Source organism: Cheilinus undulatus, linkage group 7 (assembly GCF_018320785.1).
Source record: "Cheilinus undulatus linkage group 7, ASM1832078v1, whole genome shotgun sequence".
Taxonomy (NCBI): domain Eukaryota; kingdom Metazoa; phylum Chordata; class Actinopteri; order Labriformes; family Labridae; genus Cheilinus; species Cheilinus undulatus.
In genome coordinates this window covers 11,519,327-11,538,281 of record NC_054871.1, presented here as the reverse complement: position 1 = coordinate 11,538,281, position 18,955 = coordinate 11,519,327, and the positions used below count along the sequence as shown (strand labels likewise).

General features: G+C 38.3%; 1 protein-coding gene across 1 annotated transcript; it reads left to right on the top strand.

Moving 5' to 3' along the window:
* The first annotated feature begins 406 nt into the window (after nt 1-406).
* On the top strand, nt 407-17,596 carry c7h1orf210 (chromosome 7 C1orf210 homolog). The gene is made up of 4 exons (XM_041791954.1): nt 407-532; nt 12,528-13,050; nt 13,797-13,991; nt 16,668-17,596. The coding sequence occupies exons 2-4, from the start codon at nt 12,999-13,001 to the stop codon at nt 16,874-16,876; spliced, it is 456 nt and encodes a 151-aa protein (XP_041647888.1). The 5' UTR covers nt 407-532; nt 12,528-12,998; the 3' UTR covers nt 16,877-17,596.
* Nucleotides 17,597-18,955: the final 1,359 nt, after the last annotated feature.

Sequence of the window (18,955 nt, the reverse complement as noted above, 5' to 3'; positions counted from 1 at the left end):
AGGGTTTACATTGTAGATAAACAGTGCGAGGCGTGGTGCCTGGCAGGCAGACAAACAAAACTGCACACACTAGAGAAAGACACACACAAAGCAGATATCAAACATGATTATTTGAATACTCACTGGTCCATTTACACGCTATCTACACATCTATTTGCAAAGAAACAGGTCAGACTGGTTGCCTGGATTCTTAGTTGTGAATACAGAGTTGTGGTTAAAATATGACACATTACTCTTCCTGGTTTGGTACTGATGATTGACAGCTAAGACTCTGACCAGGTCTGCCGTGTCATTGGACAGAGAGCAGCAGCAGAAGGTGGAGGGGAGGGAGCACACCTTAGGTTAAACATTAACCTGTCCTTCTGGGAAGCAGCTGCAGAGCACACCTCTTTCAACCTTTGCACAACATTTCTCCATTTTACACACAAAGACACACAGAGAAATGTATTTATGGCTGAAGTGAAATGTGAGAGCGGAGAGACGACAGGTGAACTCGCCGAAGCTAAAGGAGGCTACGCAGAGAGGTGACCAGGTAAGAGGGTAAATAATCAGCTGGTCTTTAAGACTGGAGGCTTTGAATTATGCAAAGTTCATGTGACTGTCCTTACTTGTGTGTTTAGACTCAGTTTATCCTATAACCTGTAAAAGCTCTAATCTTAATATGTGTATTTGTCAAATTTCTTTCTGAAGAGGTCTCATTACAGTTAAGATTAGCCACATATGACTAAAAAGACCACGTCAACATCATACTTCAAGATATAAAAAGAAAAAAACAGGGCCTGCAATGCTTGAAATGAGTAAAAATGGCTTACGGTGCAAAAAGGAAAAATACGTTTACAAAAATAAAACTCATTGAAATAAGAAATAAGTTGCAATTTCAAGTAACTTCACATTAAAATGCATTTGCCTCATGCTACTTTTATATCTTTAAAGAAGATACTTATCTAGATTTGTCAAGAGAATGTGGCTTATTGTAACTCCAAAGAGATGATTAAGAATTACACTTAAAGGTACAATAACATGAATTTTCTCACTCAAGCACTTAAAAATGACCACTACTATGCTATATCTATGACTAAGTTGGGTATTTTTATTACCCCAAATATTTCCAACAGCGTTAAAAATCTAAAAAACCCTAAACTTTATTGTTGAAACAGGAGACATCTTGTTATGATTGCTGCTGCGACAGAGCTGCCATAACTGACATGTAAGTTTGTCATATCCATGGAAATATGTCAGAGACTACATAAGGAAGCCGAAACTGTGTCTGAAAGCTGCTGTCCTGTTGCTGTATTTTATTTATGTTTTGGTTTTTTTCTAGTGATCTGCATGCAACAGTATCCCACCACTCTGTGACCACTGTAACATGAGGCCCCATTAGACATCTTCCAGTCAATTAGAGACCATATGTGTTAGAAATACTGGATGAAGCTGATCCGTTTGATGTAAAAATCAGCACTTGAACATGAGGTATGCAGGTGACTTGTGGTGCTTTTACAGCAAGCCTCAACTGGACACTTAGGGAACTATACTTATTTGCAATACTGATCTGGCTTAATTATCTAGTTGAGTTTTAAACAGTTTCCCACAGTTTTTATGAATGAATTTCGTGCATGGAGGGCTGCACAATCACCTGCACAATGATTGGAAAGACCATGTATCTAATTCTGACATGCTCTGGAGAGCAGGGATGGGATGGGTCAGCTGCACGATACAGGAACAGCAGCTGCGCTTTTACGGGTACCCCGCAGGCTTTCCCAGGCCTGATCCAGCACACCACATGCGTTGTGGAGGGGTCAGCTGGGAAGATACCTGGAGAGATGAGGCATGGGCCTTGCCCAGGCCTGGGCGATGGCAGTACAGGAACAAGGTCGACACGCAAAAGTGCCAAACTGGTATATACTCCCATACCTGACCTGACAAATTTCACATAAGAAGGATGGAATTATTTCATGCAACTCCATCCTTCCACCTGTGACCACTGTAACCTTGTGGCCCCATGAGGCTATTTCCAGTGAAATGGAAACCATAAGAGGTAAAAAAAATATTGGCTGAAGCCAGGGTGACATGAGCCATTTGGTTACTGAAAAGGGTTTTTGATTCCAGTCCTCAGTGGACTGTGAATCAAACATAGAGGTGGAGCTGCGGTGGGTTTTAAGCCTCTTGACAAACAGCTACACCAAGCTGGCCTACAATCATTTCAGCTATACCCTTAACAATACATAACTCAACAAACATATTTAAACCAAAATGGTTGAGTTGTGAAAAACATTACCTCCTGGTGTAAGTGTGCCTGTAATGACATTTGAACAAAATCACTTTTTGAACATGCTTTACATTTTTTTTCTGATGTAAAAATCAGCATTTTAACATGTGGTATGGAGGTGACCTGTGGTGCTTTTACAGTCAGCCTCAAGTGGACACTTGAGGAACTGCAGCTTTTTGCATTCCTGGACTGGCTTCACTTTTCAACCAAAGAGATTACAGTCTAATCCCATTGTGGTGCTCACCTCAGCTAACCTCCACTGCTTACTTGTTGTTCTGAAATGACAATTCTGTTTAACAAAAATCTGAACTCCATATTCAACAGTAACCCACAGTTTTTGTTTCATGGATGAATTTCACTAAAAAGGACGGAAAAGTTAAATGAAACTCCATCCTCTCATGTGTGGCCCCAGTAGACATTTCCCAGTTGACTAGAAATCATAGGTGGTAGAAGATATTGAGCAAAGCCTGAGTGACATTAGTCATGTGCTTACTAAAGTTTGCTTATGATTCCAATCTGCTGTGGCAGCCATTCTGAAAATGCTTTCACAAACTTTGCATAAACCTAGCAAGGGTGTGGTTGCTTTCTTCCTTCTGGTAGAGACGTGCTGCTCAGTTTCATCCACCTCCACTGCTGACTTCTTGTTATCTATTGAGGACTCTGTTAAATAAAAAATTTACTAAACAGTAAGCTGTCGTTTTTCTCTCATGGATGAATTTCAAATAATGTGGGAGAAAAGCTGTAAAAAGTGGCCTTCTTGATCCACGCTTCCTCTGCTTGTCTTCTTTTGTTATTTGTTTTGATTGAGAGCCTCCCAGTAGGAGAATTACACTATATGCAACTAAATGATACAATATAGTGAAAAATGTGCTTTGAAAATGGGTTTAAAATGGCTCAAAATTTAAATTATTGCTTTATTTAGGCTTTCATAAGAAAGAAATGTTGACTTGCTTGATAGTATGAATTATGCCTCATTACTCTATGATGCATAACTGATAAAGCCTTTTCCATCTGGATAAATGCTGTAGTGTCATTTGACAGACCTGGTCGCCAAACTGCCTCCTGCACCTGTTGCATGTGGGCCTCTCATTGTTTTCATCCCAAACACTCAGGCTCTATAAATAGCACATTTTCTCCTGCTTATATTTGTGTACGGTCACCTAAAGGCTCGTTGAGGTTAACAGTGCATGTTTATTAAAGTTGCTGGGTGCTGAAGCTTTTCTTTTACATATTAAAATTTGATGGTTTGAGGTCATAAAGCACGTTATGTGGTGGAAGTGGTTGGCTTCAGTTTCACTGTTTACACTGCCATTATTCCACGGCTTAAAGACAAAAACCAAACATGAAACGTTATGGTACTCTGCTCAAGCTTTATGACATAGCTTTTATCAGAAATAAAAGAGAAAATCAGTATGAAAGTGCATTAAGGTGTAGATTTCCTCCCAAGTGTTCAACACAGACTCTATGAGCTTGATCTGCAGTGTTTGAGATAAATAATCTCACTCTCTGCCAGCTGTTTTTCAGCTCACTGCCCTATCAGACATGATGCCATTATCCTCCTCATACAATAGCCCAGCCCGACTCCTCCGCACATTTTCAAGGCAAGACACAAATACACATCTTGGCAGTGGGATAAGAGGCTTGAGGCATGTTGCTCTGTGGATTATTGGGGCTTAGGTCAACTGAAGGACGGAGCTTTGATTTTCAGTGAATATCTGTGATTATTTTAGCCTCAGAGACGGATGTTTGCTTGGACAGGGATGATTTGTTAGAAGGAGACGATGAAATAAGAGTGCGAATGCTTTTTTACTGCACTTTGATGTGAGTCGATTACGTTTTTTTGTAATGAAATGAAATGAAGGAAAAAGGAGAAGCTCAGTGATGAAAGACGCAGTCAGATCAGACGTGTAAAGGTAAAAAGGAGGACTAATGTACAATTTCAGTCAGACTGTAGCAATCCAAACTTTAATCAAGTGAAACAAATGTCAGCAGCAGTTTCAGTCAAAGTATGGATCTTTCACTGGTATTTTATCTTTTTTAAAATTGGAATCTATATGTCGATAGATCCACCAGCATTATATTGTGACAGCTGCTCTATTTTAACATCATTCCAGCATAATATCTCAGTCAGTATTCAGCTGAGCTTTTTCTCAACCTCGGGCCCAGGCCTCTGCTAGTGAGTTAGAGATCATTAACAAAGAGGCAGAAAACAAGATTACACTGCACAAATTTGTAATGGTTTAATTTACTAACCCCAATAACAAAAAAGCTGCAATACTGCCTAAAAAGGGAATAAAAACCGAATAGAGGGATTTGTGAATCCTTTTCAGTTGAAAACAACTGAAAGACAAGATATTAATCTTCAAACTGAAGATAATCTTCAAACTCCTTGCATTTAAGTTGATAAATATATCCACTGACCTACATGGCTTACAATAGTGAAAAAGGCTTTATTTCATTGTGTAGAGGACTAAGCACAGTTCATCTAAGCGTATATATGTATCCATGGGTGCAGCACAGGGGGGAAAGGGTACTGATTACCGGCCGCACAGTAGGGAGGGGCCCATGGGAAGTCTGTAATGAAAAGTGTTTTTATTTATCTTTTCTTAGTAACTACTTAATGAATTGAATTATTGAATCAAAAGAAACTACATGAATTGGTCAACAGACAATACTGGGGGTGCTCTGCTCCTCCCTTAGAAATGTCCAGATGGTATAGCCCAGTGCTGCGAAATAATGCAAGTAAACTCAATTTTACCATATTTAAAAATATCACTCATACGTCAGTAATTTATGGTTCAGAAAAACATTTAAATGTGCAGATATTTGTAAAAATGATGCAACATTTGATGCTTGGCTAGCCAGTTAAGGGGGGCCCTGTGTAATATTCTTTCTGGGGGCCCAAAATCCTTGGCGATGCCCCTGGATGTATCATTTTATATCACTGTATATATTACATAACTTAGTTACATTTTCCCCCTTGATTTAAAGCAACTCTTGGCCTATGCCCATGTAGTCACACAAAGTGAAGGCCCTGCCATTGTTGATTTTATACCACTTAGCCTTCAGCAGTGCTCCATTTATAACCAATCATTCTGCTATCAACTGTTACCAGCCAACCTACACACCTGTGAAATGATCCTGGTTATTTTTGTTTATTTTTTTTGAGTATTCAACAACTTTCCCTGTCTTTTCTTAACACGACATACTTTTGGAATGTGTTGTAGGCATCAAGTTTAGAATATGTTCATTAAAAAAGTAAAGTTTATCAGTTGTAACACTTGTAACTTAATAACTGTTAATGCTACAGCAGTCACTGTGGCCAGCCTTGCTTGTAGCTTCTTCAGAAAACTTTTACCTTCCTTTAGCCGTTTATCATTTTGGCCATTAATAACAACTAAAATCTTGTTAGTTCAAAGGTCGGAGTATTTACTAGGACTAACGCAAACTGCTTTTTCTTTGTCTTGCTTTGTAAAACTTGTATGTCCCTGACTGAACTTTTAAGTGGCTTTGCAGTGACAAAGAAGGGGCATAGCAAAAATATACAATAGGACTAAATACTTACAAACTGACCGAGTCCTCTCTAGCTTTCTGTAGTTTGCCTCTTCATGTCACTGTTGTTTAAATCACATGAACTACAGCCACCAAGTCACCAACAACACTGATAAATAATCATCTACTTGTAAAAATTCACTAAGAAGACTTCATTTCTGTTACGATGGTTTCTACAAGCATAACAAAATCCACCTCTTAAACAAAATGCTGCTACTGTTGAATAGAATTTACTTGTTTTCTTCCACTGCACAATCTAATGCCCATAACAGTGTTTTGAACTGAAGCAAGCCATAAACTTGCTAACAGTTAATTTGTCTGCTCAAAGGAAACTTTACGCTCCATAGGCAGAGCCTAATTTTGATGTTTTATTCAGTTTGATGACAGAACATTTCCCGCCCTCTGGTCATCATTAGTGCCTGTAAACTGACACTCAACTCACAATGTGGAGCAGTAAAACAACGAACAACTGAGAGGAACTGACTCTTCTCTTTCAGAAGAGTATTCAAACACAGGCTTTGGCAGACTCAGATGCAAATGAAGCCGCCTTCACGTACAATTTCACATACAAACTTAAACAAATGTACAGTATGAGAGCAGAGGAGGGCTCACTAACTCTAGCACATCTGACACACACAGAGATTTCTGGCTCCCAGGCTTCTCTCTCCTATAGCTGCTGGTCCTGTGCTGCTTGGTGTGTATATTTTGTTGTGCTTCGCCAGTGTGAGGACAGAACAGGAAGAGATAAAGGCGGCCCTGTCAGTGTGTTTACAGCCAACAGAGCTGAAGAGAATAGCTGTAGAAGACGAAAAGGAAGAGGGCTAATGGCTGGCCCTAAGCAGCTGGATGCCTCTGCTGTGAAAAATCACCTCAGGGCCAAGAAAGAAAGAGAAAATGATAGCTCCACAAATCCTAATCTAGACTAGAGCAGACTATAACAACCTCATTCTGGGGACTTTGACACTGTACATGTCAGACTGTGAGGGTCAAACGCAGTTGCAGCCTGTTACCTTATACAGTTTATTGTGTGAATTCATGCAACATTCAAGAGTCTGATTTAGAGCAAATTTACAAACAGAACAATCTTTTAAAGGTACAATATGTAGAATTACTAAACAGTAATTCAGCATTTTCATTTCCTGGATGAATTTCATATAACAAGGCTGCTTTCCTGGTTCACACTGCGAGCTACTCACAAAGCATTCTAGGATGCTTGCAGCACAAAACAGGAAGTCCACTTTTAACAGCTTTTCTCCCTCCTTGTGTGGAATGTATCAGTGGGGCAAGAATGTGGTCTTCAGTTTAATAAGTTTCAGTTTCTTATTGAACAGAGGAAACTGAAAACGAGAAGCATGCAGCAGAGATTGGAGAAACTTATTTTTGATTGGGAGCCCCCTAGTGGTGAAATTTATAACCACACGTTTAAAGCCTTTAACTTTATAATTTGAATCAAATGAGGGGAAAAGAGGTCTAGTGTGACTAGGAAGTAAACATTGTAAACAAGTTGCAATATGTAACTTGAAATGTGACAAAATACAAGTTTAATAAATCCCTTTTTTGCAGTGGCAGAGATGTTATGCACATTATGCCAATATTCAAGTGTCAAATGTTTTACAATGGTTTACAAAAATCCTTCTTTTCCTGTTTTATGTATGTTTGCCCATCAATAATGGACATCAAATTTTCAATAAGAGCAAAAACTTCTCTCTAAAGCTGAAGAAGCTTAGTGTCAGTTCACACCAGCCGCCTCCTTTATAGTTTAAAGTTTATTGCACCCTCATATTCAGATTCATGTTGCTATGGATTAATTTCTTCTGAAATAATTTCTTTGTTTTCAATACATATTATCATAAATGTATAAATCCATATGGGGCTTTCTAGCCATGCTCTCCCTGGAAATTTAAGGCATGCTGCTGACTAACCCAGGGAGCGTCTTTAGAGTCGAGCCTTCTCCAACAAGTAAAACTATCCATTTTGCAGTAAAATGGTTGAATGTATGTTGAGTGTTCCTGACTGAATGTACAGTAGGTTATGATACAGAACGATATATTGCTTGAATTTGTTGAAAAATACACAAGATCAGGAAAATAAGAAAAATTGCATATTAAATCGCAATCGCATTTTAGGGAAAAAAATTGTAATTAGAATACTTTTGCAAATTGTTCAGCCCATTTGAGAACCACTGCTATAGAACTTCTATAGGGATGCACACGGTAGCTAGCTTTACAGCTAAGTTCAGACATCAAATTAGCTGGTGCAAGATTTACAAGCTGGTTAAACCAATTAGCTGTCATCTTTTTTAAACAAAGGTCTGAAATCAGGACCAAATTACCTTTTTAAACTGTATACAAGCCTTCCACTACTATGAAACACTGTAGCTACAGTTAAAGACCACTGCCTTCCTGTCAGAACTTTCCCCCAGCTATTAACCGGACGTAAACATGAGAAGCTTACTATTTAGCTTAGCATCAGATGAACAGTGCTGTATGGCAGTGTTTTGATCTAGAAAATGGCAATAAAGTTTCATGTAGCTGCTGAGGGTTATAGTCATATATAACTACTCAGCCACAGTGATGTGTAACCACATTAAGCACAATATTAATCTGCAAAAAGGACTGAAGGCTGGCAGAGCTAGCTGCTAACTTTAGCCATGCTCTAATCAGCGTATCAGCCTCACATCATAAACCCCCTGACACAATGACCCTGTGATGAATATGACTGTTTTCTGAGCATTTCTACTCTGAGATGACTTGGTTTAATGCAAAATTCCTTTTCAAAGCATATCTATTACTTTTCCTAATAATGTGTAAAATAGGTGTAGACAGCAAATACTTCTTTGCTGAGATTATGCTTAAGCTACAGTGCTTAACAAATTTATTAGACCACCTGTCATATTTGTCTCAGAGACCATCCAGCATCATGAAGTGCTTTAATACAGACTCTTTCATTTTCAGTCAGCTCTCAACGTTTTACCATTTTGAACAGGAATGAGGGATTTCAAACTGAATTCACCCAAATTTGAGCCGGCTCACTAGGCTTCTCTGAGAAGTCAGAAATTAATCAAGCATAACATTCAACCACAAAGACTAATTTTTCTCTTCAGGAATGCAAGTAAATAACTATAATTTGACATATTAATCAAGAAATATTAATGTGCTTTACTATTTTTTGTTTTTTTGTAAATCAGTACATTTGAAAATTCATGGATAACAATAATAATTAGATTTTAGCATTAAAAATATCATTTGGGTTAAAGAGCTTCTACATATTGGTGTATTAACCATTGCAGAAACATAGAAAACGATTTTGGTAATTACCAGTGCTGTTAATTTAGTGTAGCTGTGGCATAACCCTTACTTTAGTTAGGGTTAGGGTGGTCTATAGGGTGGTCTAAATTTGTTAAGCACTGTATGTTGTTATGATGCCGAGATTTTGAGTAACTAGACTCCAAACACTGTGTGTCTGCTTAAAACACATTTGCAAACCTATCCAATGGATCTGAGATTTTTGCATGACTTTGATGGACTACCAATGTTTTTTAAAAGAAAGCCTAAGATGCTAGAGATGTTTTTGTTTTGTTTCTACCTTGTTTCAGCTCTCAGTGCTAAACTCTGCAAGCAGCCTTCTGGTTTTGGCCTCATATTCAGCTTATTTTTCTTATTTTACCAAGAACAAGAAGAAAAAATAGTTTTCCAAATCTAGAATCCCTCCTGTGTAATCTCTGCATCAATTTTCAATCTAGCCAAGCTGATTTAAATACCAAAGCGAGATACAAATAACAGGAAAAATAATGGAGCTGTCACACCTCCCTTTTGGAGGCTACTAGATATAACACAGATGGTGTTTAACAATAATTACTTTAAGTCTTAAATTATGACCTGACATGATAGAAAGGGAGATAATCAGCAACACAGTCCAAAGCATGCAGGGAAGATATAACTAATATGTGCTTTAAAGTGATGGCCATAAACATAATAAAGTAAAAATACTGTGCTTGTGATGCTGGTTCATCCTAATAGCAGAGTTCACTTTGAGAGGGCTTGTGACTTCACTCTGACAGCTCTGCTCTAATCAGAAAGGAGCAAACCTGCATGCAAACATGAGGCAAATTTGCAAACAGCTTTACTCAAAGATCCTCTGTCTTTCAAACACAAGTTTTTTGTGGAAGACTGGTTTGGATTTACATTCACAACATCATTGATGTTTTTGACGCTGACTCACTTAGACTGAAAGGAAAGGTGTTGAGTACGAGAATACACAAGGATCATAAATATATAAAGAGGCACAGGAGGGAAATTAATTATTTAGAAAACCAAAGATTGGTTTAGTTAAAAAAGACTACTAGAGGAAACTTTGGCAGCATGGAAAACACTCAAATAATTTCTTACACAGAGTTTATTACAAAGATCAGCAGTGCTCTGCTGTCCCTACAGTAAAGCTGCAGTGAGTTAGAAGTTCACTGACTCAGATACAAGCAAACAAAGGAAGAGCTAGCCTGCCTCTTTCCAAAGTTTACAAATACCACTTAACAGTTCTCTGAAGTTTATTAAGCAACTAAATATTTTTCAAGATTAAACTGTAGAAGGAAAATGAAGAAAACATGATTTGCATGATCTGTCAAAGTTGGCATCAGAGGTTTGATCTTGGACCAGCTGCTAGGCAAGCACAGAGACGTTGTTATGAGTTTGTCGTGTGCAGTTTTTGTATAAACAACCAATAGCAAATGTGTTTAGGCTATCAGGGAATGTTTGACCGACACTGGCTATGCACAATAAGCAGTTCAAAAAAAGCTGGAACATCTTATTAAATGTTACTAGAAATAGAGTACAGTGATTTACAAATCCTTTTCAACACATATTCAGTTAAACTCCAAATAAAGACAAGATGTTTCATCTTCAAACTCATTAACTTCATTTTTTGTTTTTAAATATACACAAAATCTGAATATGATGTCTGGAACACAGTCGTCCAATAATGTTGGGACAGGGGCAGCAAAAGAAAATGGTTGACAGCTCAAAAATAACACCTAAACATTCCACAGGTAAACGGGTTAATTGGTAAAAGTTGACAGAACAATGATTGGGTATAAAAGTAGCACTCCTGAAAGGCACATTCACTCACAATCAACGATGGCGTGACATTTTCCACTTTGTGAAAGACTGCATGGGCAAAAGTTGTCCAAAAGTTTATGAACAACATTCCCCAACATCAAGGAGTTTAGAGAATGCACCATCATATTAGTCCATAACAGTCCATAAAATCATCAAAAGATTCAGAGAATCTGAGGAAATCTCTGATGTAAGGGGCAAGGCCAAAAGCCAGCATTGGATGCCAATGACTTCCAGTCCCTCAGGTAGCGGTGCATTAGAAGTCAGCATCATTTTATAGTGGATAATAAAATGTGGGCTCAGAAACACTTCAGAAAACATGCTGCTGCATCTACAAATGTAAGTTTAGACTCTACCATACAAAGTGAAAGCCATATATCAACAACATTCCCAAAGAGCTGCTGACCGTTTCTGTGAGTTTAAAGGTAATATTACACAGCAGTAAACCTGTTCCTGTCCCAGCTTTTTTGGAACATGCTGCATCCATCAAATTCAAAATGAATGTATATTTAAAAAAAACACAAACATTTTTATCAGCTTCCTTTGAGCAGTCTCCAACTGAATGGGTTGAAGAGGATTTGCAAATCACTGTGTTCTGTTTTAAATCACATCTTACTCAACGTCCCAACCTTTTTGGAATTGTGGTCTGTAGTTTGACCTGTTCCCAGTTATGTTAAGCTTTGCTAAGTAACAGCTACTTCAAGTTACAAGAGGTATTCTCATCTAAACCTTTGCCAAGAAAGTGTTAGATACAAAATAAATAAAAGAGATATGAAGTGTTTAGCTTTAGCTTTGCTGTCAGTGATTTTTTTTGTCTATTAGGCTATCTAGTTCCTCTTTGTGTTTAGTCACGTTAAGCTAAAATTAGCCAGATTTTAAAAACATCCTCTCATTTAAATCTCTGGGAAAAAAGTGAACTAGAGTACTTCATGTTTCCCTCTACAGTATTAGTAGTAACAGACAGGCAACTGTTTCTAACTAACTACTGTTGTATTTTTCCGTGACTGAAGATGTTTTATTGAAAAGCTAAAAATCTATTTCTTTGAACAATAGATAGACTTTCTACCACTGTCCTCTCAGAATAATTGAGTCTGCAGCTCTTGTATTGTCAGAATATAGTCTCGGATCATAAAGACAGAGACTTTCAGTGTTTTGCGTCTGCCAGCCTTACACAGAGGAAGGTCCTCCAGTATGTGTGACTTTCCTGTTTGCGGCACACTTTTCCTGTTGTGGATGATATCCTCCTGAGCTCCTGACAGCTTGCTCTCAATTATGACTTCTGGATTTAGAGGATCCAGGCAGCGTCTCCCCTTTTATGATGACACTCTCACTCTTCATACATACTAAGTGAAATATTTAGGTCATTTGATTGTTCGTGTTCTTTTTGTGAGGCTTGGTTATGAAATATGCATTTACTGGCACAAAGAGTCACAAAGAGTTCAAAGCCTAATGCATGTGGGATATAGGCCATAGGGGCATTGTAGTGTACTGATACTTTACTCAAATGATACTTCTGTCTTTGGCTTTGTAGGCTAGTGTGTTAAATGGAATCATTCATACTGTTTAATTCTCATTTTCTTCTTTCTACACTCTCTCCAAAGCCTCATTTGACTGCAGCAAGAGGGCACAGGCTCACATGTCCATCCACACAGAGGATGATATCTCTGCCACCACCTTTCACTTGCCTCTGAACCCAAGACTCCTCCTGTCACTCAACCTTGCCACCTAGTGGTGCTCTAATGGTTTGACTCCTGGTCAACAGAAATCTTCCAGACAGCTACCTCCCTCATCTGGGGAAATGCCTGCCCTACAATGCTTCCCTGAGATCCAATCTGCATACCTTTGAGGCTTATAAGAACATCACTTGGTGGAGGAGCCTCCTTTCCAGCTTCAGTTCCAAGTTAATAAATCTGTTCTTTGAGTGACATATGTGTGATATACATCTATGATCTATGGTTTCATGCTGGAGTTAATGGTGCCTCAAGGAAAGCAATATTTCTCATCCAACGAGAGGGAAACTTAGCCATAAAGAAAGGTGACTCCCTGCAAGAGACTGAGGAAAACAAAGCCAAATGGAACTAATATCAAATGTCACATCAGTCACACCAACCGCCACACAAAATGGTAAGAAATCTGTTAAATCTGCAATCACAAAAAAGAAATAACATTTCATTAGCAGAAATATTGATTCTATTGCTGTTTATGGCAAATACAACCACTTTACAATGACTGATAATGTTTGGGGTCTGTGAACTAGAGTGTGATGTTTGTGATGTTGAGATGCTTTAAACATTGAAAAAGCTGAACTACAGCCAGCAGTTATATGACTCTGCCAAGCTCCCAATTTCTGGACAGTGAAAATACAGTGGCGGGTCAAGAAGAAGGGCTTAGGCTGACCTTTAGGCCTAATTACCTTTACCTATAATTTTTGACCACCAAAATCGAATCAGTTCATGTTTAAATGCACATTTGAAGAAAACACCTCAAAGCATCCTTGAGAAATTGCATTCAAAACAAGGGATGCACATGAGCCCGATGACTTTGAAAAAATGTAATGAGTAATGAGTTTTATGAAGGTGAGGCCCAGTGACCTAAACCCTTTGGCCTATGACCTCTAAGTCTATTCAGTTCACCCTTGAGTCAATGTGAACATTTGTGCAAAATTTGATCAAAATCCGTCAAAGCTTTCTTGAGATATTGTGTTCACAAGAGGGTCAAACGGACACCCCAGAAAAATAATGCCTACGGCCTCAGCTGTTGCTGGCTAAGAGGCATTAAAACAATAAAGCCAGTTTATAAGGAGACTAGAATGGTGCTCAACGGTTTTAACAGATTCATCCTTACTTGACTTGTTTCCCTTGCTCCTGCAGTTACCTTAATGAACCCGAGGAGCAGATATAAATCTCAGAACTGGGAGTTCCTGGTTGGCGTCCTGGCCATAGCCATCTCTGTCTCCATCATCATGGCCCTGCTGGCAAAATGCCAGGTGGTGCGGCGTTACCTGGCCAGCTACAGACACACAAGGCTGATGGACACGGACGGTGCGAGCCAGTGTGGCCAATCAGGTTTGTGTTTCACCCATAAAACATTTAATAAGAGAATGCAAGCTCAACTCAACAAAATGCAGGAATATCGGTGCAGGCTAAAAAACCTTAAAAGGCAAAAACCAAACCGATCGGCACTCGTCGGAAAGTTACCCATTTTGTTTTTTAATGCTGCTTATATTTTTATTTAACAAAAAGAAATGTAGAACTTAACGACGAGTGCCGATCTGTTTGGTTTTCACCCATAAAACAGGCATAATAGAAATATACCAAGTGGCTATTGATATCAGTCCATGCTACATTATTTGCTGATAGCTCAATATACCAATACTGTCTGATACTAAAATTAAACTGATGCATCAGTGTAGCTTTTTTAGTCTATTTCCTTTGGCCTGCATGACATGAGAAAAAAATGTGATGTGCAGGAACATCGATCACTATTGGGATAACCATATGAAGAGTGGTATATAAACCTAATTTATATCAAAGAGCTCTTATTTTTCCAAAAGCTTTTTGGCACAACACTGGCACAAATTTATCTGAGGGTGGATACTAGCTAGCTTGAGTTTTATGTGACTGCATCAAAATAATGTAAAAGCTTGACATTATCATCCATCAAAATGCACACATGTTGGCTGAGAAAGCATTGCTTGCTCACATGAAGAACTTTTAGCATTACTGTGACATTCAGACTTTCGCAATGTATTTGATGTGAAACCTTGAACTGAGTTAGTATACATTTGTGAAACTGTGTATGTTTAATGTAAATCCTGTTTTTTGTCTAGCACTGAAATTATGAAACTTCACTAATTAATATTAAAGGCACATATGACACAAAAATCACTTTTTCAGGCTTTTCTAACAAAAATATGTGCCCCTGGCCATCCACAATCCCCTCAAGCACCAGAAAAATCCTTTCCCTCTCCCTTCTCTTTCTCCACCTTTCAGAAAATGTGTGCTAAACAAGCCGTTGTCAGATTTCCCCCTCACGATGTCATGTGGGGAGTTAGCCCCGCCCCCAGGTTCGGTTGGCTCTCCTCGCTTGGAGGAAAGCTCTGCCCTCCTCTCCTGATCTTCCTCGCAGCTGGCAGCTGAGAGGAGGAGCAGGAGAGCTACATCAATAGAGTGGTGCAGTCGTGACGTAATTTTGTAGGCAGACCCAGAAGTTAGCGTTACATGGGTTCCCTCGGTGCTGAGCCTATGGGATTTTTCAATGGGTTTTTGGATTGTTGCTGAAAATAAGCTCTGTGTCCAAGAAAAGTTTGTGAAACTTTCATGTTTTGTTCATAAAGATAATCTTCATAAACTGATAATATAAGAATCCTATCTGGTTCGTTAATTTAACTGTTGAAAGTAAAAAGCTAACATCATGCTCTATTGAACTATAACACGGTCGACTGAATTTATGTCATCACACACAGATACAACTGAACAGCTCAGATGCCGCGCTTCAGATGATGACGTATGTAGTCCTTGTTAGCTATCTTTTAGCAACTGCCTTTATTAAGATGTGAAAAGATACACAATTCAAAGGTGGGGCACGTTTCAGATGTAATTTATGTCATAGGATAAAACGTTAAACTCTCTTGAGCTTGTTTTCACCACAGACCTTATTTTAGGCATTTAACCGAAAACGCATTCAAAATTCCCATAGACTTTCAGATGAGGGAACCAGAAGTGCTAAAATGCTAACTTACTTCTGCGTTTTAGGACTCATTCCTGCACCACTCTATTAAGCCACATCCATTTCCGGAGAGGGGCGGAGTCAGGGGCGGAGTCAGACAGCTCAGTAACATTTGAAGCCACAGACACAGGAACAGCTCGGTCCGAGCAGGACTTAAAAGAGGGATATTTAGACATGCAAAAATCTAATACTGGAGTGTTTTTGCAGCAATAAACTTCCCAGGCATGTTTATATAAACTTGTCTTAAAAGGGTAAAATATGTGAGCTTTAACATTTATGAGCAAACAAAAAATGCCTCTTCAAAGTCTAACAACCATATACCATTTTATCAGCGGTTTAGTTTCCTCCCAGATCCTCACAGCTCTTACATTTGGTTTGGAAGATGCTTCTGCAATATGAGGCGTGGTGCACCAACCTTAGTTTCTCAATCCCAGTTACCAAAGCTGTGGTTTGGTACCAACTGATACCACACACTTGGCTGCAAATCTATGATGAAACATGCACAAATAAAAAACAATAGACTTCAATAGTATAGACTGAACCATGATGTCTCTGTTTTCACTCTTTAGTAGTCCAACAATTTGAGTCAATACTCACTAATCTGCAAACTGTACTTCATGGATGATGATGCTTCTCTAATATCAGATCTGGTATAAATGTTATTATTGAGAAAAAGCCAAACATAACAACTAAAATCACTTGACTACTTTCAACTAAATCTTTAGTTCTTCTCAGCCTTTTTAGGCCCTTTTTCCTTTCAGCTTCATGTATTTGATTATCAACATGATATTTATGATGTCTTTTTAAAAACTCACTTCCTACTTCGAAGAATGAAAAACAATCATTAAACCTCACAAACAATGCTTTCAAACTGTGTCAGATCATACAAAGTTAGCTCATTAAAGCAGCATCAAGCTTTCAATCTGCTGTTGCATGTACGTGTTCACTTTACACTACAAATACACACAGCACATACCTTTGCCTCATTGTTGTGTTTCTGCTACTGCCCTCAGGCCAGGAGGGGGAGTTTGCCCTGCAGAGTGGACGTGGCGTAAACCCTCACTGCCTGCCTCCTGAGAGCGAGGAAGATGATGATGGCTTTATCGAGGACAACTACATCCCGGCCAGTGAGAGGATGAGGGCTGAGAGAGCGGCGGAGAACATGGAGGACACAGATGACACAGAGGAAGAGATGGATGAGATTGAATTCTCCATCGCTTAGGAGGACTGCTCAAACCACCAGCTTCACTCCCTATAATTTTTCATTTCTTCTTACTCCTACTATTGCTCTTAAAATGGATATTTGTTTCATGGCCCTAATTTATGGCAGAAAAGTGCACTACTATGGCATTGGTTCACGATGTACAGTCTGATAAATACACAAATTTTCTGTCATGCAGAAACAGTTTTGTGTGACAGAAGTTAAAGTCACTGACATGTTTTTTCTAACACGTAAAAATTTGGCTGTTTTTGTTCAGAAATAGCCCTTTTTAAATTTTGCTTTAAAGAGAAAAAAAAGGCTGAAATGATCTGCTTGATTTAGGAAAATACCCAAAAAACAATAGTATATTTCTTTGCACTGTCATGTTTTGTCACTTGTGATGTGATCAAACGTTTAAATATGGTATGCAAGGACTACAGAAATACTCTGAGAAGCACCTATAAGCCATTCAAAGACTGGCACTTCTTCTGTTGCATCATCTGGATACATACAACGTTGTTTCCTCATGTTTAAAAGCCCATGAATTGTACAGACTATCCTCAAAAAACATAATTGCTGCTGCATTCAAAGGAAATGCATTAGCCTACTTGTTATAACTTTCTACTATACTGCTATTTTTAGAAACACTGTACTGGGTTGTGCAAGAATTTAACACCTCTACTGTAAAACATATGAAATCAAAAGAGTATAACCTCAATAAAAAACAAAGAAACAGAGTGACCTGGACTTCGTGCACGGGTCAAGCCTCTTTCTTAAACTCAAACAGTGGTTGCAGCTTGAGGGGACTGCAGTAGGCTCTGCACACTTTGGTCTCATTGGACACACAGTGGATTCATCACACTCACCTTTCTCTTTAAACTTTACAGCTCCGATACCAGTAGCAGAAATGAACCCTGACACTGAGCCTCGTGAAAAGGCCTGAAGACTCCTCCGAGACCGGCCAGCTGATGAGAGCGGTCTGACAGGTCTGTGTGAAGCTGTCAGGCTGCTTAACCCGGAAACACAGCGCGTCAAGTCCACGAGGACGAGCAGGAGCGCACGGGAATAACAGCGATGTGGCCTTCAAAATAAAAGCACTGGATTTCAGATGCCAGATTTAATAGTCTGCTAAATAAAATGAGTCAAAGGAAAACAGACAAACAGAAACGACCCGTTTACTTGTTAGGAGAATTACTAGCCCAAACAATAGCCTGAAATAAAAGTACCGTACAAATGTAATAATGCCAAAGATTGATTATTTCCTGAAGTTCCTAAAGATGGCAACTTATTATGAAAATTGTTAGATATTATAGATATTGCCAGTTTTTAAATAACAATCATAAAGACCTTATTGACAAGTAAACAGCATGCTTTAATGTGTTTTGCACCTATAAAGTTTTTACTCAAAAGCATCAGATCCACTGTAAAAAGTAGGCTTTAGAGCAGTAACATATCCCTGACATAGCTTTTTCAAAACACTTGTTTTGAGGAACTGGCTATTTGTAAATGTCATAGTTGCTGTATGCTGGGCTATTGTGAATGTTTTAAAGTGCTGTGTTTTTAAAAAATTAAATAATTTACTCTGATCGTGACATTTACACCCAATTTTACCTTTCAAAGTAATCAAAGCTAAGAAATAAAGCAATTAAAGTTAATTTACACATAATTTGCCCCATAGGAAATAACTATGTAGCATTTGAGGCACAAAAAAACATTATTCTTTAAAATTAAGGCATAGCTGTATAAAATGTAGATAAATTGATACCAAAAATTATGTAGACAACCCAATTTGGCCTATCAGAAGTGTTTTACTGAAAGAATAATATGAAAATGCCCTGTTGCTTCTTCATATGATTTTTTTGAAGTTGGCATTCAACTAAATATCCCAATACATTACAATGAAAGCATTGTAATACATATAACAATGCATGATAATAATACATGTAGGTCTCAATAAAGTAATATGGAAAAAGCGAACTTAAGAATAAACTTGAAAAAAAATTAAAAATAAGCTTTAGTTGTAAGAGAAAATGTAGTTAAATGAAAATTAAATCAAATAATACAAAACAAAACACAGCTCCTCAAAATGAAATGAAGATA